The sequence below is a fragment of the Myxocyprinus asiaticus genome, chromosome 8 (assembly GCF_019703515.2).
Source record: "Myxocyprinus asiaticus isolate MX2 ecotype Aquarium Trade chromosome 8, UBuf_Myxa_2, whole genome shotgun sequence".
NCBI lineage: Eukaryota > Metazoa > Chordata > Actinopteri > Cypriniformes > Catostomidae > Myxocyprinus > Myxocyprinus asiaticus.
The window spans coordinates 932,175-955,478 of NC_059351.1; the positions used below are offsets into that span (position 1 = coordinate 932,175).

Consider the following 23,304-nt stretch of genomic DNA (forward strand, 5'->3'; position numbering starts at 1 on the left):
TTACTGCTAATTTAAAATATGTTCTTTGACCGCAATCTTAACTAACCTAATTTTGAGATTTTGGTATTTCTCCATTCAAGTAGATGGGAGCTGCACTATCATGACCGAGAGCGTTCCAGAGATGGCCGACAGTGAACTGACTTTTGGTTTAGTTCACATTACAACCATTTCTGCGTAAGTTAGTGGTTGTCCAACCATTTTCTTCTAGCAAAAAAACACGTGTTCATCGACTGCATTGCTGATGGAATAAACAATCCAGTGTGGACAGTCACAGAATTAAAGAAAAAACATTTCTAAAGTGTAACTGTACCATCTTACTACAACTAAAATGTCAAGATGCAGATGTGCAGAACATGTCAGAAAACTGACACAGCAGGTATCAGTTATGAGGAGAGAGATTAAAAACCTCAGGTAGGTTCTTAAATCAGCACGATTATTGCATATGATTATATTCTGGAAAGAAACACATCCTTCATTGATTATTGATTTGTTTAAACAGACAGCAGTTAGATGGATCCATCCGAGCCCATAAGAAGCAGATGTCATCTCTTCAATCCATGCTGACAGATTGCATGAAACATGACAGATTACAGTCAGTTAGCAAAAGTCCATCTCAGAGCCCAAGTGGGATGAATCAGTTATTAGAGCAAGGTAAAATGAATGCAATTAATAAAGCTACACATTATAGGACACATTATAGTTGTTGATACATCAGTGGTGTGGAATATCAGTTCAGGTCTTGCAGCATTTGTAATATATGTGTTCTTCTTCACTGTCAGGACGTATTCATACTCTACCCATCGGATACATCAGTTCATGTTTTGCTGTCAAAAATGGCACGCCACGACAACCCACCATATGCAGTTCCTCTCGGGCCAGCTTGAAGATTGAACCATCAGTCTTCAATAACCCAGAGCACTCTTTAATTGGGCTGGAACAATACTCCCATATCTGGTGTGTAGTAAAGGCATGACTGCTCATCACTTTAAACGAACAGTTCACCCTAAAATAGAAATTCTCTCATCATTTCCTCACCCTCATGCCATCCCAGATGTGTATGACTTTCTTTCTTCTGCAGAACACAAATGAAGATTTATAGAAGAATATTTCAGCTCTGTAGGTCCATACAATGCAAGTGAATGGTGACCAGAACTTTGAAGCTCCAAAAAGCACACAAAGGCAGCATAAAACGACTCTACTGTTTTAATCCATGTCATCTGAAGTGATCCTAACTGTTTTAGGTGAGAAGAGACCAGAGTGTAACTCATTTTTCACTATATATCTTGCCATTACGGTCTATAGACACAATCATGATTTCAAGCTCGATTACACTTCCTAGTGCTTGACGCATGTGCAGAGTGCTAGATGGCGCTATAGGAAGTGTAATCAAGCTTGAAGTCATGATTGCCAAAGAGACTGTTGATGTCAAGATATATAGTGAAAAATGGAGTTATATTTTGGTCTGTTCCACCTAAAACTGTTTGGATCACTTCTAAAGATATAGATTTAATCACTGGAGTCTTATGGATTACTTTTATGTCGACTTCATGTGCTTTTTGGAGCTTCAAATTTCTGGTCACCATTCACTTGCATTGTATGGAGCTACAGAGCTAAAATATTCTTCTAAAAATCTTCATTTCTGTTCTGCAGAAGAAAGAAAGTCATACACATCTGGGATGACATGAGGGTAAGTAAATGATGAGAGAATTTTCATTTTTGGTGCACTGTCCCTTTAATAACACAGTCAAAAGAGAATTGACTTCTGTATTTCAAGAAGAACATTGTATGCCGACCAGGTACTGATTCTAATAAATGACAATTGAAGTTAAGCACACATTTGTGAAGTGAATTCTTTTGTTTTAATCTTTCACCTTCTCAGGATCATTTTCCTCTTCCATAAGAATGGGCAAATGAGTTATAAAGCCAAAGTGAAGCCGCCTCGTCTAAATGGTCAGAAGGTGGGGGTGTACTCCACCCGTAGCCCCCACAGGCCTAATGCATTGGGACTGACTTTGGCTAAGCTGGAAAGAATCACAGGTATGATCAGGTTGTGGCCAAACTATGATTATGCATTTTCTGTGGTTGTATTACTATTAAATGAACATGGATAGCCTACATCATTCTTTTAGTCTTGAGGAATGTGTGGTACTGTGGTTGTTCCACAGAATTTGTGGTAAAAGTCTTAAGAGATGTTCATAGCCCCAGTAGCTCTCATGTGCAGTGTTTTTTATTTTTTAAGATGCCTTTCATAACAGGACAGAGCTGCACTTAAAGGGATAGTTCACCCAAAAATGAAAATTCTGTCATCATTTACTCGCCCTCATGCCATCCCAGATGTGTATGACTTTCCTTCTTCTGCAGAACACACATAAAGAGAATTTAAAAGATTTATGATGTGTTTTTGTTCATGCAATATAAGTAAATGGTGTCCAAAGTGTTCAAGCTCCAAAAAGCACATAAAGGCAGCATAAATGTAATACATACGACTTGAGTGGTTTAATCCATGTCTTTTGAAGGGTGAGAAACAGAGCAAAATTGAAGTCTATAGTCACTATAAAATTTTGACATCCGCAGTCTCCTTGGTGCATTCATGAGAGAAGCTCATTCGCACACTTCAACGTGCTTGACGCATGCGCAGAGCGCTGAGCACAAACAAGGCACAGTGTTGACAAGTTCATGCCCAGTTGGGCTATTTTGGAAATTTGGTTAAAATGACAGAGTTGGGGCTTGAACATGTACCACGGTAGGCAAAAGGCTGATGATAAACACTAGAAAACAAAAATGCAACATCTTATTGATACATAATGATACTGGGGAATACCTGGCAACCGTGTGCAGCGTCAAATAATCGCCTTGAAGGCTGCACTGTGTTCCAATCGGACAACTACTGCAAAACATCACAGTCACTATGATCGCATTCAAACATATGATTTATTTTTATTGTTTTCATAAGATTAGCAAAAGGGTGTTTTGTACATCAGATTAATGTGAAAGATCCTTTGAGTATAATTGCATATGTCACTGATAGTAATCGCTGCTCATTTGATTTTCAAGGAGATACACTCCACCTGTCAGGGGTTGATATTATCGCTGGAACACCTGTGCTGGATATCAAACCATATATTCCAGACTACGACTCTCCTAAAGCAATGACAGACAATGCCGATAGTGAACACAGACTAACATCGTGCACAGACCCTGTGATTGCCCAGGAGATGGAGCTAGATGAAGAACCTGAACTCTTACAGACATCACCTGAGCCTTCCTCAGAGCTTTGCCCCAAAACAAGTCCAGCCACTGCCTCAGATTTGTCTTGGTCACAGAGGTCTGGATCCAAAGATGTGACTGATGTGCTAGCAGAGGTGAAACACTACCTCAAACAAGGGCAGCTTTTCTCTGAAAATCCAGCTGAGGACAAAAACATGGGTGCTTCTGAGTGCAGTTCAGCTGACACAACTCCTGTCAGTTCATCCAGGCTCAGTTATGGACCGGAGTCCTACAGTACTATTGCTGCCTGGGTCAGGGCACCCCCTATCAGTCACCTAGATGTGCGATTTACTGTGAATGCTGAGAAGGAGCTCCTAGAGTTTGCTCCATGCGACAGTACAGGTACACAAGCATACTTCACACATGGAAGTGAGTGCAGCCAAAAACATATGAGCAAAATGCATGACTGCTCTTTTCACACATTAAATGAACTTGTGTTCAAGTGTTATTGTTCATGCAGAATCAACATATACGTGAAAGTTTTTCTCCGATGAAGGCAGTTGTCATTTTTTTTAACTGAATTTTGATTTAATAGACAGCAAAAGGCCAAGGTTCCAGTTCTTGAAAGGACCTGATGAGGCAGTGTCGGCCATCTGCAGCATTCTCTCTGCTGACCCCAGATCAGTATATCGTCGCACGAGTTGTCAAGACCGTCTGTTCTTCTTCACCCTGGATACAGCTGACATCACCTGCTGGTTTGGAGATGGCTTTGCTGAGGTCGTGAGAGTCAAACCCGTGGAGAGTTCAGAACTCACTGATGTTGTGTGAGGTTCATGTAAAAAAAAACTGAATTTGTCTTTCTTATGGAGGTCTCTCTCTCTCTCTCTCTCTCTGTCTGAAAACACTTCAATATTGTCAGTGTTTTCAATAAGAAGAAACTATGACATATTTCTTCTTATTGGTTAAATACAGGCCAAATCAGGTCTGTGTGTCGTTTCTGGTGTATACCAATAGCAACAGGAAATGGCCCTCAGACCAGAATGGCCGTCAAGTTAGATATAATGGAATAGTTCACCCAAAAATAATTACTCACCCTCACGCTGTTCCAAATCTATACGACCTATATTATTTTCACATAATGCAAGTCAATGGGGATCAAAACTTTCAAGCTCCAAAATGGACATACAGGTAGCATAAAAAGAATCCATACGACTCAAGTCGTCTGAAGCGATACTGTAGGTTTGAGTGATAGGCCAAAATTCGTCCTTATTCACTAAAAATCTTGACATCCGCTCTAGCTCTCCTTGGCACGTTTATGAGAGAAACTTATTCACATTTCTTCGCTCCACACGTGAACCATCCTGTTGGTTGAGGCATCCAGGAAAAGCACATATACTCACCATTTTGAACAATAAGTAAATAGATGTAAAGCAAATGTTATTTAGAGTGTAACCACTTAAGTTCTTGCGTGAACATGGTTCAAGCGCTGGAACGCGTAAATGAGCTTCTCTCCTGATTCGTAGTGCTAATGTCAAGATTTTTTGTGAGAAAGGACTCAAATTGTGGTCTGTGTTTCACCCAAACCTATCATACAACTTTAGAAGATGTAATATAATCGTATAGATGGATTACTTTTATGCTACTTTTATTTCCTTGTTGGAGCTTGAACATTTGGATCCCCATTAACTTGCATTATATGGGGAAAAAACAGCTCAGACATTCTTCAAAATATCTTTGTGTTCCACAGAAGAAAGCCATACAGGTTTGGAACAGCATAAGCATGAGTAAATAATGAGAGAATTGTCATTTTAGGGTGAACTATTCTTTTAAATGGTGATAATTTGATTGGGAATAACATTTTGATAGTGATATTTAGACGCAGTGATACACAGCAGGAAGATATTTGTATGGATCAACTTGCAGGGATTTTAGAGCCAGCTGTCTCGATTGCAAACACACGTGACGGAGACGGAATGATCCTGCTCTTGCTGTGCTGTCCTCATGATGGCGGGTCGTAGGCTGTGGGTTTAGCCAGATTAGTACTGGTGCATGGGGTTCAGGTACACAACTTTGGCCAAGCTGTGGACTTAGTTAAATGACCTATTCTCGACTAGAGTGGTTGCATGGCTGGAGAGCCCTGTTACTCTAAACCATCTGGGGAGACAGTGCTGAGATGGGCACGTCGAGAACAGTATCATCCAGTCAAGCCTCTAAGCATCCCAATCTGCAGGAGTCAGTGCTGCACACAGATACCTTAAACTGAAAAACTACAAACTTGCAGCAAACCTGTTTAAGAATAGAAGTTAACACCTCAGATCTGAAGGACTGGAGGCTAAAGATAATTTTGATGGAGGAACTCTAAGCACAGAACAGCGTCAGTGCTATCAAAGGGACTAGAATTGTTTATTAGTACCCTTGATGACTGATAGAAGAGAACTGTTCCATTGTCAACTGAGCATTAAAGGGATAGTTCACCCAAAAATGTAAATTCTCTCATCATTTACTCATCCTCATGCCATCCCAGATGTGTTTGACTTTCTTTCCTCTGCAGAACACAAATGAAGATTTTTAGAAGAATATCTCAGCTCTGTAGGTCCATACAATGCAAGTGAATGGTGACCAGAACTTTGAACACGTAAAGGCAGCATAAAAGTAATCCATAAGACTCCAGTGGTTTAATCCATGTCTTCAGAAGTGATATGATAGGTGTGGGAAAGAAACAGATCAATAATTAAGTCCTTTTTTTACTATTAAATCTCGATATCCATGACTCTCCAAAAACAAAAGAAGAACTCTTAAGAAGAGCACTTAGGAGGGCTGTTTGAAAGTTGAGATTTATAGTTAAAAAAGGACTTAATGATTGATCTATTTCTCACCCACACCTATCATATCACTTCTGAAGACATGGATTAAACCACTGGAGTCTTATGGATTACTTTTATGCTGCCTTTATGTGCTTTTTTGAGCTTCAAAGTTCTGGTCACCATTCACTTGCATTGTATGGACCTACAGAGCTGAAATATTCTTCTAAAAATCTTCATTTGTGTTCTGCAGAAGAAAGAAAGTCATACACATCTGGGATGGCATGAGGGTGAGTAAATGAGGAGATAATTTACATTTTGGGTGAACTGTCCCTTTAAGTCAGTCATTTAGCTGTCAAGAGGTGATTCAGCAGGCCCATCATTTAGAGCTGTAAAAACTTCTAAAAAAATAAAAAACCCTGAAGATAGAACTAATCATTTTTATAGTTTACAGTATAGATCAGTTACTTACTGCATGTTTGGAGACTGCAAGTTCCTCACATTTTGCTAAGGCCAGGATTACTACAGTTTCTTTGTTTATTATTATTATTATTGTTATTTTTATTATTATTATTAGTGTTTATGCTACTTTCTGAATAGTTACTTTTGTTATTTGTTGAATGATTTTGTTCTGGAATTGTTTTTTTTTTTTTTACTAAATGTCACAGATAAAATGTTAATCCAGATATTTGAAGTGAGGATGATGGTTTTACAAGTGAGTGTGAAGGAATCGGTGACAAAGACAAAATATAAAACCCATTTAATTTTAAATAGTTGTACAAACAAACTGAGATTCTTTGTTATAGAAGCCTAAATGCAATTTAAAAAAACATCACTTTTGCAATGTGCAAGTCACTTTATGATCACTAGGAGGCACAAAAGCACTATATTTTATACATTCATTATTTTCTGTTTTTGTTTTTAATTAAGCAAAATGTCTGGTTTGTTTTCCTTTGACAAGAGTATATTGACGAGTGGCATATAAACACAAAACAATGAAATTGTTTGAATACATTTACATTTGCTCTTGAAATAAAAATCATTTGGCTATTGAGTTAGTCTCCATGCTTTCAGCACAGTGACTCTGAAATAAGAGACTCAGAGTAAATTCTCTGGTAGGCTGTCTGGATAAGGAGCAGAAGCTGGAGGAAACGTTGGGATTGCCGGAGCTGGAGGAAACATGGGGATAGAGACTTGACTCTGTTCAGGCACATCACCTGAAAACCAACATACACTGGTTTGCTTTGACAAAATATTTTAAGTACACACAAATGGTCCATGTGAAACATGCAAGGGTATTTCTGTAATTACCTGTATCAATGTCTAGCCTATTTTGAGGTATTGGTCTGTCTTCCTCATCAGGCCCCAGATCCTCGATCAGAAACCCCTCAAGAGGTTTATCACTTATTGTGTCCACAGGCACCAACTCTGGTTGTGGCTCAGCTGGTGGCAGGGTCACTGTCTCAGGTTCATTGGGCAATACTGGTTGCGTGTTGGGAAGTGTGGCAGGGGAAGGGTCAGTTTCCTGAACCTCACAGAGATCTTCTGGTATGGCCTGCTCCTCTATTTTGGGCTGCTCTTCTACTATAGGTTGCTCTTTTCTTGGTCGACCTTTCTTTCCTGGGGTACCGCTGGTACTCTTTCTTGCTCTTTTAATGCTTTGTGCCCTGCAGTCAAAGTTAGGGGAATATTATGCAAAATACTTAATCTTTCGATTGCTTCATTTTTGCATTCATCAGCACCACAATGTGATTGAATTGGTAAATAATTAGTCCTCATTAGCCTTTCCCATCTCAATACTATCTTTACCCATAAACCCACTGGTTTGTTGCCTTTTCCTCTGCCTCAGCCTTCCGTTTCTTTAGCAGGTCTCTGTCTCTCAGCCGTAGCCGAATTCCACCTACCAAACAAACAAACCACTCAGTTCTTTTCTGTTTGTCTGCTATTGTAAAGTAATAGTTCAACCAATAATGAAAATTCTCTCATGCCATCCCAGATGTGTTTGACTTTCTTTCTCCTGCAGAACACAAATTAAGATTTTTAGAAGAATATTTCAGCTCTGTAGGTCCATACAATGCAAGTGAATGGTGACCAGAACTTTGAAGCTCCAAAAAGCACATAAATGCAGCATAAAAGTAACCCATATGACTCCGGTGGTTTAATCCATGTCTTCAGAAGTGATATGATAGGTGTGGGTGAGAAACAGATCAATATTTAAGTCATTTATTTACTATAAATCTCCACTTTTACTTTCGCATTATTATTTTGTTTCTTCGTGCACATCTCCCCCTATAGGGCAGGGAGGAAAATTTATAGGAAAAAACTATGGATCATATCTCTTCTGAAAACATGGATTTAACCACTGGAGTTGTATTAATTACTTTCATGCTGCCTTTATGTGCTTTTTGGAGCTTCAAATTTCTGGTCACCATTCACTTGCATTGTATGGACCTACAGAGCTGAAATACTCTTCTAAAAATCTTCATTTGTGTTCTGCAGAAGAAAGAAAGTCATGCACATCTGGGATGGCATGAGAGTGAATAAATGAGACAGTTTTCAATTTTGGGTGAACTGTCCCTTTAATACATCAGGTATTGCAGTAAAGCATTTAAGGTAGCACCACGTAAAAGTATTCAGCATTGTCTTTGTATCTAAAAGTTGCTCATTGCAAGTTTTAAATGGCTGTGATTAATAAGAGGATAGGTAGATATACTGACATATGAACAGAATCACACCCTGTTTACTGCAACAATGTACTGAAGTCTTAAATATCTTACTCAGCTATATAAACAAGCAGGAATAGATACTATAATAAAGAGTCCTATAGAAGGAAGAACTACACATGAAAAGGAGCAGGATACAAATTTTGCACTTAAGAACACAGTTTTTTACTCTTTATCTGACATAAGATGTTTACCGTTTCATCCTTTGAAAACACAAGCTAATAGAACAAATTCGGGCTATCAAGCTGTTCCTCATAGTGATTTCTTACTTAAATAAAACTAAAACGTTTGATTGATTCAAAAGTCATACCTGCATCAGATACTTTAAATTCAGATGGTGTGTTCACATTCTCCAATGTCTCTTCCATTTTCTTGCCCCTATCACATGAATTTGAAGTACTGAAATGACAGGACGGAACGAAATTGTGCCCATTTACTTTTCTTGCCCCTAAGAGAAGAATTATCTAGTTAAACATTAGCGCAGTGCTGGGAGAGTTCTTGCAGTTGTGCTCTTATCTTATTTGCGAAGGTGGAGGACTTGGCACAATATTCACAGAAGAAAGTAAAAAAAGAGGTCATGCTGCTGGCTGTCAGCCCTAATGGCACTGGTGATTTGATATATTTGTGTGGGTTTATGTGACTGTTGGTTTGCCATCATGAGAGGTGACCAATAGACCAACATGTAGTCAAAAGATCTGTAAAAATGTAAAATGCATAACCATTAAAGGTTAACATTAGGTTTAAAAAGAATAGTTCAGGTCAGTTGGTCCTCACAATGCAAGTGAATGGGTACCAATATTATGAAGCTCCAAAAAGCACATAAAGGCAGCATAAAAGTAATCCATAAGACTCCAGTGGTTTAATCCATGTCTTCAGAAGTGATATGATAGGTGTGTGTGAGAAACAGATCAATATTTAAGTTATTGTTAACTATAAATCTCCACTTTCACTTTTGCATTTCTTCTTTTTTTTTTTTTGTCGATTCACATTTATTTGTGCATATCAACTGGGTAAGGAGTGGAATTTATAGTAAAAAAGTGATTTAAAAAAAAAAACCTACACAGAAGCTGACACTAAGGGCATTTTTGTATGATGTATTTCCATGCCATTTGAATACCCAAAAGCACAACAAGATGCTGCCCTCTCAGGCCAGTCGAACAGCCATTTTATCTGTGCTGCTTAATTTCTGGGTGTGTTCACAATCTTCTCGAAACACATTGAGATCTGCTGTCCAACCGTGTAGATAATGTCACCTCCCCTTGAACAGCTCTGGAGTTAGTGAATATAATATAAGTGTAGGCATGCATTATTCATCTCAGACTGTAATGAGAGAAAGTGAAAATTGTTTGACATATATTCATTCCCCTTTTCCCCCATTCCCCAACCTTTCTATTGAATTACATTTAAAGTAAATGTTCAGTTCCCATTGCTAAAATGATGTTACCGCCACCATCATAATACAATAACAAGAAATGAATAAGTAGGGCCACACCTGCCTTTGGAACAGCTGAAGCTGTTTTTACAGTGCTGTTGCATTAGTCCTGAATTGTATAGTGCTGTATTGCACGATTCTTCATAGAGAAAAGCTTTCAATTATTTGTGGGATGAAAAAATCTTCACAAAAAGATGTTTGCAGCAGTCATAGAGACCATGGAGGGATTGTCTGAACCCTTTTGTTTCACAGTTTATGTTGGGTTGTTATCAGCCTAGAACATGATGCGAGAACAGTGTTTGCACCATGTCATGCTCCTCGTTGTGTAAAACAGCCTCATATTCCTTGACTATTATGCAACCATGCAAAACATTCATTGATCTTAATAACGCAACAAGATAGTTACTCATACAATTACAAATCGCTGCGTTTTTGTTGAAACTGGTTCTGAGGTTCTCACAGGTTCTAATTTAATTCTGTGGTGTTAGGCACTTTCCTGTGAAATGTCTATTGCTTTAGGTGACCTTTGACCACTGTTCTTCTTCGGTTTGGCATGGGGTTAGGTCGTACCATTATTTTTCAAAATCGTTTCCTCTGAAACATTAAAAACATGTATAGTTGCTCTATAGGGGACCATTGCAATACAACTCAAGCACTGACCCCTTTTCAAATGCTTTTGTCATTTTTTTTTTAGCTAACCCCATAGAATTCCTCTGTAATTTCACTTTTGTCCAACTCTGGTATTTCATTCAGCTTGTAAGAGAAATGACAGAGACAGGTTTAAAGAATGCACAAAATGATGCCCTCTCCTGGCAAGTGTTCTCAGTCATGTGCTAACTGAACAGCACACAAGGTTTATAACATTGTAGGGATAGTTCACCCAAAAATCTAAATTCTGTCATCATTTACTCACCCTCATGCCGCTCTAAACTGGAGACTTTGTCGCTCCAGAACAATGACTTTCTTTCTTCTGCCGGACACAAAAGAATACATTTTGAACAATGTTTCGACTGTTTTTGTCCGTTCAATGAAAGTCGGTGTGTTGCAAATTCCATTCCTAGTTTTTTTAAAGAGAAAAAACAACAACAGTAAAATTTATTTAAATACTGACCAGTATATTACTTTTTTTTAAGAATATATAATTTACTAATTCTGTGCCCCATGGTCAATGTGGTGGGCTAAACCTAATGTTGAACCAATTCAGTGTAAATAGTGGAAAATAAAATGTAGATGATACTGACACATTTTAATGCAGATTTGCCATAAAATAATGTTCAGCCCATCCCTGGTGGAAAAACCTGCTTAAGCTGGTAGATGTATTTTGGAACATGGTAGCAGGTTTAAACTGGTCATAAACTGGTCGAAGCTAGTCATGAGCTGGTCCAAACTGGAGATTAGCTGGTCAAACTGTGTTTTGGAACATGGTAGCTGGTTTAAGCTGGTCATAAACTGGTCGAAGCTGGTCATGAGCTGGTCATTAGCTGGTCAAGCTGGTTTTTGGAACATGGTAGCAGGTTTAAGCTGGTCATAAATTGGTCGAAGCTGGTCATGAGCTGGTCCAAACTGGAGATTAGCTGGTCAAGCTGTTTTTTGGAACATGGTAGCTGGTTTAAGCTGGTCATAAACTGGTCGAAGTTGGTCATGAGCTGGTCCAAGCTGTACATGAGCTGGTCCAAGCTGGTCATTAGCTGGTCAAGCTGGTTTTTGGAACATGATAGCTGGTTTAAGATGGTCACAAACTGGTCAAAGCTAGTCATGAGTTGGTCCAAGCTGGTCATGAGCTGGTCATTAACTGGTCAAGCTGGTTTTTGGAAGATGGTAGCTGGTCGACCAGCTTATGACCAGCTTGGACCAGCTAATAACCAGCTTGGACCTTAAGCTGTTTTTTCCACTAGGGATTGTGATTGTAAAACAGACGGAAAGCAGGGTTCTGTACAGGCCTAATTCAAGACCCCAAAATGAAAATTAATTTGCATGACTTTTTATTTAATTTCCATAATAAACATTTTTCATTGATCAGGCAATACATTGCCTAAAATAAAATAAATTCACTTTTACATGTCCAACATATTACACTACGTAAATTCAGACAAAATACTAGTGCAAACCTCTCATGTCACTAACAGTAATGCAGCAGTTTAATGGTGTTTGTCATGTGTTTGCGAGACTGCAGTGCATTTCATTGGTCCCAGATGGCGCTGTTGAGTATATATCTGCAGTGCGCATCATTAGCCACAGATGGCGCTGTTGAGTATATATCTGTCATGTTTGTGAGACTGCAGTGCGCATCATTAGCCACAGATGGCGCTGTTGAGTATATATCTGTCATGTTTGTGAGACTGCAGTGCGCATCATTAGCCACAGATGGCGCTGTTGAGCATATATCTGTCATGTGTTTGTGAGACTGCAGTGCGCATCATTAGCCACAGATGGTGCTGTTGAGTTTATATCTGTCATGTTTGTGAGACTGCAGTGCGCATCATTAGCCACAGATGGCGCTGTTGAATATATATCTGTCATGTGTTTGTGAGACTGCAGTGCGCATCATTAGCCACAGATGGCGCTGTTGAGTATATATCTGTCATGTGTTTGTGAGATTGCAGTGCGAATCATTAGCCACAGATGGCGCTGTTGAGTATATATCTGTCATGTTTGTGAGACTGCAGTGCACATCATTAGCCACAGATGGCACTGTTGGGTATATATCCGCCATGTATTTGTGAGACTGCAGCGTGTCATTGGCCATAGATGGCGCTGTTGAGTATGTATCTGCCATATATTTGTGAGACTGCAGCATGTCATTGTCCACAGTTGGCACTGTTGAGTATATATCTGTCATGTGTTTGTGAGACTGCAGTGTGCGTCATTGGCCACAGATGGCGCTGTTGAGTATATATCTGTCATGTGTTTGTAAGACTGCAGTGCGCATCATTTGCCACAGATGGCGCTGTTGAGTATAAATCCGCCATGTATTTGTGAGACTGCAGTGCGTCATTGGCCACAGATGGCGCTGTTGAGTATATATCGTCATGTGTTTGTGAGACTACAGTGTATGTCATTGGCCACAGATGGCGCTGTTGAGTATATATCGTCATGTGTTTGTGAGACTGCAGTGCGCGTCATTGGCCACAGATGGCGCTGTTGAGTATATATCTCTTGAGTATATTTCCTGCAAGACAGGAATGTCAGTGTTCTGCCATTGCCAGTGAAGAGCCCGGATCTCAATCCCATTGAGCACATCTGGGATCTGTTGGATCGGAGGGTGAGGGCTAGGGCCATTCCCCCCCAGAAATGTCCGGGATCTTGCAAGTGCCTTGGTGGAAGAGCGGGGTAACATCTCACAGCAAGAACTGGCAAATCTGGTGCAGTCCATGAGGAGGAGATGCACTGCAGTGCTTAATGCAGCTGGTGGCCACACCAGATACTGACTTACTTTTGTTCTAATTTAATATATATATATATATTTGCCATGTGTTTGTGAGACTGCAGTGCACGTCATTGGCCACAGATGGCGCTGTTGAGTATATATATATATATATATATATATATATATATATATATATATATATATATCTGCCATGTGTTTGTGAGACTGCAGTGCACGCCATTGGCCACAGATGGCGCTGTGGAGTATATATAGATCTGCCATGTGTTTGTAAGACTGCAGTACACGTCATTGGCCACAGATGGCGCTGTGGAATATATATAGATCTGCCATGTGTTTGCGAGACAGCAGTGCGCGTCATTGGCCACAGATGGCGCTGTGGAGTATATATAGATCTGCCATGTGTTTGTAAGACTGCAGTACACGTCATTGGCCACAGATGGCGCTGTGGAATATATATAGATCTGCCATGTGTTTGTGAGACTGCAGTGCGCGTCATTGGCCACAGATGGCGCTGTGGAGTATATATATATATATATATATATATATATATATATATATATATATATATATATATATATATATATATATATATATATTTATTTATTTATTTATATATCTGCCATGTGTTTGTGAGACTGCAGTGCGCGTCATTGGCCACAGATGGCGCTGTGGAGTATATATATATCTGCCATGTGTTTGTGAGACTGCAGTGTGCGTCATTGGCCACAGATGGCGCTGTGGAGTATATATATATATATATATATATATATATATATATATATATATATCTGCCATGTGTTTGTGAGACTGCAGTGCACGTCATTGGCCACAGATGGTGCTGTTTAGTTTGTATATAAATACATATATATATATATATATATATATATATATATATATATATATATATGTATATATATATCTGCCATGTGTTTGTTAAACTGCAGTGTGCGTCATTGGCCACAGATGGCGCTGTGGAGTATTTATATATATATATATATATATATATATATATATATATATATATATATATATATATGTATATATATATCTGCCATGTGTTTGTTAAACTGCAGTGCGCGTCATTGGCCACAGATGGCGCTGTGGAGTATATATGTGCTTCAGAGCCGTTTTCACACTAACTCAGATCATTGGACAGTCCCATATTCTCCCTCCATTAAGGCATCTTTCTACCTTTTGGGCTGAACAGAAATTCCTCCAGAACCCAGTGGGGCGACATGGACATGAAAAAGAGGATTCATTTGGAGCTGAGGAACAGGACACCATCTGATGTAAGTGATTTTGAGCCAAACCTTTAGTTTTGTGCCCAGCCATGCTTGCTGTGCTACTTTTTTTTGACTTCCACTGACCTGTGTGTAGTTTAAAGCACATGGGAAATGTTCCTGCCACAGAGTTGGAAGAGAAAAAAGTAATACGTTTAAATTCGCATCAGTAATGTTCATCCGTCTTTCGATATGAAATTATTCAGATTTAATGAGCTCGAGTAGTTGCATCGGAGTTATCGCAGCATTGCTGGATGTATTTAAGATTGGGATGGTGTTATGTTGAATATTTGCTCATTTTAGCATCGGTGTGGTTGGATATGGATGGTTTATTTCATACCGTCACATTTCTGAACCGTCGCCTTTCAGCGGATTTTCTTTTTCTACGACCTTCGTAAAGAGAAATAAGAGAACTGGTTTAAAATAATGAAGTAAAGCATGTCTTTGATGCACATATTGTATACGTGCAACGACGGTTTGTGCTGTTTAAACCAAGAATAGGCTGAATTAAAAATAAATAAGGGTTCATGCACAAATTCCCGTTAAACACACGTATGTTTTGTATATAAGAATATTAAGTTTAATTCGTTATATTGTAACTCGCTGTTTCCCGCCATTAATTACCACGACACGTGTGATTAAACTAACACTTTATACTCGATGTGTTCGCTCTGGGGATCTTACAAATATACTAAAATACAATTTAAAACAATTCCAGCACAAACAGTGAAAAGTCTGTAAGAATAAGCGAGTAAAAAGAAACTGCATGTGCGAGTGTGGCTGGAATATCCGGCGGAAATGTTATAAACACTGCGATTCAAATGAAGCTGTAAGCAGAATAACAGTGTATTGTGGAGTTTTCGAGCGCAGTGTCTGTGTTTAATGTGTAGAGAAGTGTGAATATAGTGTATCTGAGGAGGCGCCATGTTGTCATGACAGACAGACAGAAACTCCATTTTTGTCTCACTAATTTCAGCTGTCTTCGTCAGGAATACGCCTTTATACAGAAGCCTTTTAAGTCCCTCTCCAGTCACTGGTTTAACCCCTAAAAACTCATCTTTGTTCATCAAAATTACATATTTAAAAAAAAAAATGTTCCCAATGAAAATAATCCGTTCATGCTTTAAAATGGCTTAGATATAACTTTGCCTCATTTAGTATGTGCGGATCTATGAATATGCAAATTAGTCCCCGCCTCCATCTCTACTCACTCGTGCACGGGCCTGCTGTGTCCCCAGGATTGCAGCGTTGGGCTGCAGTATAAGTTTAGTGTCAATCTGTTTTTGGGTAAAATTTTCAAAGCAGTTCTCTGGAAAATGACTACTGCAAACCCGAGTTTTCTCTGGAAGTTTACCAAATAAACTGCACCCATTTATCTCGGATTTTCAGATCTTTGGTAATAAGTCTCACCATTTGTCCTTTTGCAACTTTGTATCCAAAAACATGTCTTGAAAAATACAATACTTAGCTACACCTGCTCTCCTTATACTCCTTGCTTCGCCATAGCATATGCTAATGATATGGAAAGCCCAGCCCCACAAGGTGACGGGATTGGTTCCTTTGGTTTGTGATGCATGAAATAGGGCTGAAACGATTAGTTGACATTATCGACAATTGTTGACAAAAATGTTCGTTGTCGAATAGTTGTTTGATATCATTTACCGTAACATGAGATCACAAACTCTAATGATGATGCGTGAGAGCGGTTAATGCGGTTATTTAATGCGTTACAGCTTTAATACAGTTATATTTAATGCGTTACAGCTTTAACGCGGATATATTTAATGCGTAACAGCTTTAACGTGGTTATATTTAATGCGTAACAGCTTTAACGTGGTTATATTTAATGCGTTACATCTTTAATGCAGATATATTTAATGCGTTACAGCTTTAATGCGGTTATATTTAATGCGTTACAGCTTTAATGCGGTTATATTTAATGCGTTACAGCTTTAATACGGTTATATTTAATGCGTTACAGCTTTAATACAGTTATCTTTAATGCGTAACATCTTTAATGCGTAACATCTTTAATGCGGTTATATCTTTAATGCGTTACAGCTTTAATACGGTTATATTTAATGCGTAACATCTTTAATGCGTAACATCTTTAATGCGTAACATCTTTAATGCGTTACAGCTTTAATACGGTTATATTTAATGCGTAACATCTTTAATGCGGTTATATTTAATGCGTTACATCTTTAATGCGGTTATATTTAATGCGTTACAGCTTTAATACGGTTATATTTAATGTGTAACATCTTTAAAGCGGTTATATTTAATGCGTTACAGCTTTAATGCGTTACATCTTTAATGCGGTTATATTTAATGCGTTACAGCTTTAATGCGTTACATCTTTAATGCGGTTATATTTAATGCGTTACATCTTTAATGCGGTTATATTTAATGCGTTACATCTTTAAAGCGGTTATATTTAATGCATTATAGCTCTATTAAAGTTCAAATAATACAGAAGAAGATCATGTAAATAACTATAAACAGAGAGAGTGAGAGAGTCTTCGTCCAATTATACACGACAACAAAATAAATTTTTGATTTGTTTTTGTTTTGGCTTGTTTTCCAATATAAATATCTAAAACTCCTTTAAAACAACGTACATTTACTTTAGCAGCTATACTGCAGAAGAAAGAAATATTATCTGAGAATGTTTTAATATAATATTAAAAATACAAATATTTTAAAATATCTAAAAATCCTTTAAAAAAAGATGCATTCACATGAGAAGCAGCATATCAGATATTTAGACTTGCTTTTAGAGGATAGATCTTGAATATAAGTATTTTGTCTTTACTGCACTCGCAGAAGTATAAGTGAAAAAATACACTTATATGCGAAATACACTTCTATTTAAGATACATTCTCTTAAAGCACGTCTAAATATCTTATCTTATGTTGCTTCTTATATAAATGTTTCTTGTTTTAAGGATTTTTAGACAATTTTAAATGGAAAACAAGACAAACTTTTTTTGTTTGATTTTTTGCAGTGAATTTCTTTATTGAATTAAACTTAATAAAAAGTATGTTTTTCCTTTAATTCAGTGAATGTCATTTAGAGGTATTTTTAAAAGATGATTTTGTCCTCTTTATTGTTAGTAAACACATTTAATATAACCTTTTAAGTCAGGGCACAATCTGAATAATCGTTTAAGAGCTAATGATTAATCGTTGCAATAATCGTTCTAATAATTGTTAGATTAATCGATTTAAAAAAATATCTTTAAATACCTCCTTTTGCAGTTTGTCATACAAAAATGCTACTGAAGATGGCGTTATCAACGGATTATGTCCATGTTGTCTGGCTGTCGGCTTGTAATCTGCGACAGTCTGAGCCATAGTGTCTTACAACAGCAGCAGCAGCAGCAAACACTATTCAGTTCATTTATAACAATAGTTTTGAGCCAAAGATATAAACGGACAAACTATGGCACATCAAAACGTCCAAAAATATCCGCCACACCTTAAAAACGACCGTTTTTAAAATGAACGACCAGAATTCATGTTTATTTCCAAGTTGAGAAACTTTAACCATCAGTTATTTTTGTCATGTCTTTGTTGGCCAACGTGTCCAACAACGCTGACTGTAAACACAATACACATGTTTTGATGTCACACAGTTGCGTCTTATAGTTGATTACTGTTGTATTAAAAAGAGGGTTAAAGTATTTGTTTTCCTCTCTTTTTGGTTCTTTTTAGGTACGAGAACTTGTCCTTGACAACTGCAGATCAAATGAAGGGAAAATTGAAGGCCTCACATCAGAATTTGTTAATCTCGAATTTCTAAGTTTGATAAATGTTGGTCTACTTTCAGTTTCCAACCTTCCTAAACTTGGAAAACTTAAAAAGGTATTCACATGTGCTTTTCCTTGTCTTTGTTAAAGGGATAGTTCACCCAAAAATGAAAATTCTCTCATCATTTACTCACCCTCATGCCATCCCAGATGTGTATGACTTACTTTCTTCTGCAGAACACAAATGAAGATTTTTAGAAGAATATTTCAGCTCTGTAGCTCCATACAATGCAAGTGAATGGTGACCAGAACTCTGAAGCTCAATAAAGCACTTAAAGGCAGCATAAAAGTAATCCATAAGACTCCAGTGGTATTATCAGGTTTGGGTGGAACAGACCAAAATATAACTCCCTTTTCACTATAAATCTTGACATCAGCAGTCTCCTTGGCGATCATGATTTCAAGCTCGATTACACTTCCTAGCACTCTGTGCATTTATCAAGCACTAGGAAGTGTAATCGAGCTTGAAATCATGACCTTGCCAAGAGATTGCAATGCCAAGATGTACAGTGAAAAAGGAGTTAAATATTGATCTGTTTTTCACCCACACCTATCATATCACTTCTGAAGACATGGATTAAACCACTGGAGTCTTATGGATTACTTTTATGCTGCCTTTATGTGCTTTTTGGAGCTTCAGAGTTCTGGTCACCATTCACTTGCATTGTATGGAGCTACAGAGCTGAAATATTCTTCTAAAAATCTTCATTTGTGTTCTGCTGAAGAAAGAAAGTCAAACACATCTGGGATGGCATGAGGGTGAGTAAATGATGAGAATTTTCATTTTTGGGTGAACTGTCCCTTTAAAGCATGTGTAGTTTCCAACAACACATATGAATTTTTGTTCTGATGGAATGTAATTTTCTATTTATTTAGTTGGAACTCAGTGACAACAGAATTTCTGGTGGCCTTGATGTTTTAGCTGAAAAACTCCCCAATCTCACACATCTAAATCTAAGTGGAAACAAACTGAAGGACATCAGCACACTGGAACCCTTGGTTTGTACATACTTCCTCACTCGGATCCCTACACATGTCATGGTTTTACACATTATCTTTACAACAGCTTAATTGTACAACATATGTTCATAAGCTCCACTTGTCAACAACAGAAATGATTAATACTTGTGACCAATCTGTTCACTTTGGCAGAAAAAACTTGACCATTTGAAGAGTCTTGACCTTTTCAATTGTGAGGTCACAAACTTGAATGACTACCGGGAAAGTGTCTTCAAGCTTCTTCCACAGCTCGCATATCTGGATGGCTACGACATGGATGACCAAGAGGCCTCAGACTCTGACGGGGAAGCTGATGGAGTCGATGATGATGAGGGTGAGAGTTCCCAGCTTGCCGTTTCAGTGTTCAGACATAGCTATTGAGTATCTTGGGGGAATAGTATTGTTCATTAATATCACTTTTAATGCAGAAGATGAGGATGGAGAGGAGGAATTTGATGAAGAGGAAGATGATGATGATGATGAAGATGAGGTTGAAGGAGAGGAGGATGATGAGGATGTCAGTGGAGAGGATGAGGTAAGGGTTCATCTCTCTAATCTGCCACCAGTGCTGGGTAGTAACGGATAGGGATGCACCGATACCACTTTTTCTCTTCCGATTCCAATATCTGAAATCTCAGTATCGGACGATACCAATCCGATACCATTGTTGTTTTTTTGCATAATCAGATTAGATATCTTTACCTCATTGTGTGAAACTAATTGGGGGTAATCTTTTATATGTAAAGACACACACCTCTAACTACACATTATTTCAATATAAGTGTATAACTTACTAAGAAAAACTTTAACTCGTCTACTGGATAATGCAGCAGCAAACTTCCTGTGTATATTTACTTATTAAACTCAGCCTTTTGCAATTTCACAGAGCTGTCGCATGTCTTCAAGTGGCTTTGAATAATTGCACGAGTCATATGATCTACTTTAATGGTGCTTTTATGTCAGATTTGGAGACAGTACAAACATGAATAACATACAGTATCGAATTTTGATCGGGCTCATCAGACCGATACCCGATCTGTCTAAAAACGTCAGTATTGGAGCCGATACCGATCCAGATATCGGATCAGTGCATCCCGAGTAACGGATTACATGTAATGTAGATTTCAGAAATTGAGTGCTTGGAATATATTACAATATATAATGTGCTTAATATTAATGTGCATAACAGTTTATGAATTATATGATTTGCATTGAAGACAGTGTGGTTCCATTCCTCCTAAAACCATGCACAGAAATGACTTGACTTTCAAAGAGAGAGAGGGGAAAATAACTGTGCCTTACAAAAGTTATATCCATTGAAAAAGACTCCACAGCCAATCTTAAGGATCACTTGGAGGTTCTTTACTAATGTTTAAAGGGATAGTTCACCCTCATGCCATCACAGATGTGTGTGACTTTCTTCTGCAGAACACAAATTCTGTGTATACTTTGAAGCTCTAAAAAGCACATAAAAGCAGCATAAAAGTAATCCATAAGACTCCAGTGGTTTAATCCATGTCTTCAGAAGTGATATGATAGGTGTGGATGCGACACAGATCAATAATTAAGTCCTTTTTTTACTATAAATCTCCACTTTCACTTTCACATTATTATTTTGTTTTTGGTGATTCGCATTCTTTATTCATATCGCCCCCTACTGGGCAGGCAGGAGAATGTATAGTAAAAAAAGGATTTAAATATTGATCTGTTTCTCACCCACCCCTATCATATCACTTCTGAAGACATGGATTAAACCACTGGAGTTTTATGGATTACATTTATGCTGCCTTTATGTGCTTTTTGGAGCTTCAAAGTTCTGGTCACCATTCACTTGCATTGTATGGACCTACAGAGCTGAAATATTTTTAATGAAAGGAGTGTTAATTGGCACTTAATATTTAAAATTAATGATTAGATCAAAATATGCAATGAGTAATCCAAAAGTAATCAAATTAGATTACCTGAAAAGTGTAAGTTAATGATAACAATTTAAGTCATGTCATTAGTAATCAGTACTATTTCAGAAGTCATTTACCCAGCACTGTCTACCGCTTATGGAGAACACAGAAAACAGATTCATAAGCATGGGCTTGTTGTTTTCAGGAGGAAGACTTTGGCCAGGAGGGAGAGGTAGATGATGAGGATGATGACGACGACGAGGATGATGAAGGTAATTTTAAGCAAACTGAAAGAAGGCCTCAATGTGTTGTTTTTCCCCTGATTTTATGACTTTGGCTCCTTTGGGGTCCAAGTGATTGAAAGTCTAAAACTGTTTTTCTCAGAAGAAGAGCAAGGAGGAAAGGGTGAGAAGAGAAAAAGAGAAGCGGACGATGAAGATGATGATGATGATGAGGAGGATGATTAAGTGCCGATGACCAACTCTGTTACTCCTTCCCTCCCTTTCCTTTTCAAAAACTTGGCTATCCCATCAACCTTTCTACCCCTCCACAACTCTCCCCTTTTCCACACGCCAAGCTCCCTATGGGGGCAAGACTGTTTCGGACGAGTGGAGCATGTGGATCTGTTCAAATTAAGCCTGCGAGCTTTATGAGAGCCTTCTGAATCAGTGGCTTACTCAGCAATCCACTCTCAAGCCGCTGCCCATTTGCGTTTCAAAACCTGTGAGGACTTTGGGGACTGGTATTTAGTTTTGGGTCTGTGCTTTTAATATTTTGTTGAAAATGTTCTTTTTTTCCTCCCCTTTTTTGACGTTTTCTCTCCCTTTAGTTTTTGTTCCAATATTCCCAATAAGATTGCTATAGCAACTGTGTAACAAGCGAGCCATCATTTTAGTGTGGCAGCCTGTGGCACAATTCAAGGTTGTCGCTACATTTTTACTTTATGTAAGATGAAAACAAACTTTGTAAATAAAATAACATTTTGTGCTTTGCTTGTTCTCCTTAGTCTCTGTCCTTTATCTTAACAATGAGTTGAAGACAAAATGAGAATGGCTTCATGGCCAGTTAAGAACATATGTATTTCCATAAAGTGCACACTTTTAGGCCAAAATCGTGATGCGGGAGTGTAGATTGTGTTGTTTCTTAGAAGCATACAATAGTAATAATATATACAGTATGTACACCACAGTTCAAACGTTTTGAATCTCTGAATTTGTTTTTGAAGGAAAACTGTAGCTCACCACAGGTGCTTTAAATTGATCAAGAATTGCAGTAAAGACATTAATAAAATTCTATTTAAATGCCATTTTGTTCTGAACTTTCAGTGCATCCAATAATCCTCTGCTTGCTACGATGACACCTCTTTCAAGGCAGTAGTGCATGGAATAGCCTTCATCTCTCAAAAGATTTTAGCCCATTCTAAAACCAAAATTTGACTTGGGCTGAGTTCGAAATGGCGTACTTCCCATACTACTCTTACTCCTACTGCCATAGCGCTATATGGCAGAAATAGAGTAGTATGATACTGTAGTATGCCATTCTTAAAGCTGATGTAACTTAATCTGTTCAAATATTTTCTCCTATCCCATCTTAATATGCAGAGATGACTATAATTTAGCCATTCATTGGTTAATTTTCTCTGAAACTGTAAATACTGTCTTTCTTTGGTGCTTTGAAAATTGCTCTGTTTGTTTTGAGAGACCCGTTTAGACCCGCCCCAACAACATTACTCAGTCCCGCCCCCAGCTCACGCCATTGGCTATC

The 23,304-nt window shown here is 38.1% G+C and overlaps 3 protein-coding genes across 7 annotated transcripts; 2 read left to right on the top strand and 1 right to left on the bottom strand.

The window, feature by feature from the left end:
- Positions 1-124: 124 nt before the first annotated feature.
- On the top strand, positions 125-5,741 carry trmo (tRNA methyltransferase O). The gene is made up of 6 exons (XM_051705049.1): positions 125-411; positions 500-651; positions 780-954; positions 1,880-2,037; positions 3,055-3,609; positions 3,803-5,741. The coding sequence occupies exons 1-6, from the start codon at positions 329-331 to the stop codon at positions 4,033-4,035; spliced, it is 1,356 nt and encodes a 451-aa protein (XP_051561009.1). The 5' UTR covers positions 125-328; the 3' UTR covers positions 4,036-5,741.
- Positions 5,742-6,753: 1,012 nt separating this feature from the next.
- hemgn (hemogen) lies at positions 6,754-9,306 on the bottom strand. Of its 3 annotated transcripts, none has more exons than XM_051705086.1 (4): positions 9,042-9,306; positions 7,818-7,908; positions 7,320-7,675; positions 6,754-7,177 (listed from the first exon to the last, which is right to left on the bottom strand). In XM_051705086.1, exons 1-4 carry the CDS (start codon positions 9,097-9,099, stop codon positions 7,107-7,109), a joined length of 576 nt encoding a protein of 191 aa, XP_051561046.1. In that variant the 5' UTR covers positions 9,100-9,306; the 3' UTR covers positions 6,754-7,106. The 3 variants fall into 3 exon arrangements, with proteins under 3 accessions (XP_051561046.1, XP_051561044.1, XP_051561045.1); XM_051705084.1 differs by having other exon boundaries at positions 6,754-7,225; positions 9,042-9,300; XM_051705085.1 differs by having other exon boundaries at positions 6,754-7,225; positions 7,830-7,908; positions 9,042-9,295.
- Positions 9,307-14,671: 5,365 nt separating this feature from the next.
- anp32b (acidic (leucine-rich) nuclear phosphoprotein 32 family, member B) lies at positions 14,672-22,531 on the top strand. 3 transcript variants are annotated; one of them, XM_051705079.1, is made up of 7 exons: positions 14,672-14,840; positions 18,549-18,698; positions 19,520-19,642; positions 19,796-19,976; positions 20,071-20,177; positions 21,746-21,812; positions 21,928-22,531. In XM_051705079.1, the coding sequence occupies exons 1-7, from the start codon at positions 14,787-14,789 to the stop codon at positions 22,005-22,007; spliced, it is 762 nt and encodes a 253-aa protein (XP_051561039.1). In that variant the 5' UTR covers positions 14,672-14,786; the 3' UTR covers positions 22,008-22,531. The 3 variants fall into 3 exon arrangements, with proteins under 3 accessions (XP_051561039.1, XP_051561037.1, XP_051561038.1); XM_051705077.1 differs by having other exon boundaries at positions 14,673-14,840; positions 21,925-22,531; XM_051705078.1 differs by having other exon boundaries at positions 14,673-14,840; positions 20,074-20,177; positions 21,925-22,531.
- The last annotated feature ends 773 nt before the right edge of the window (positions 22,532-23,304 follow it).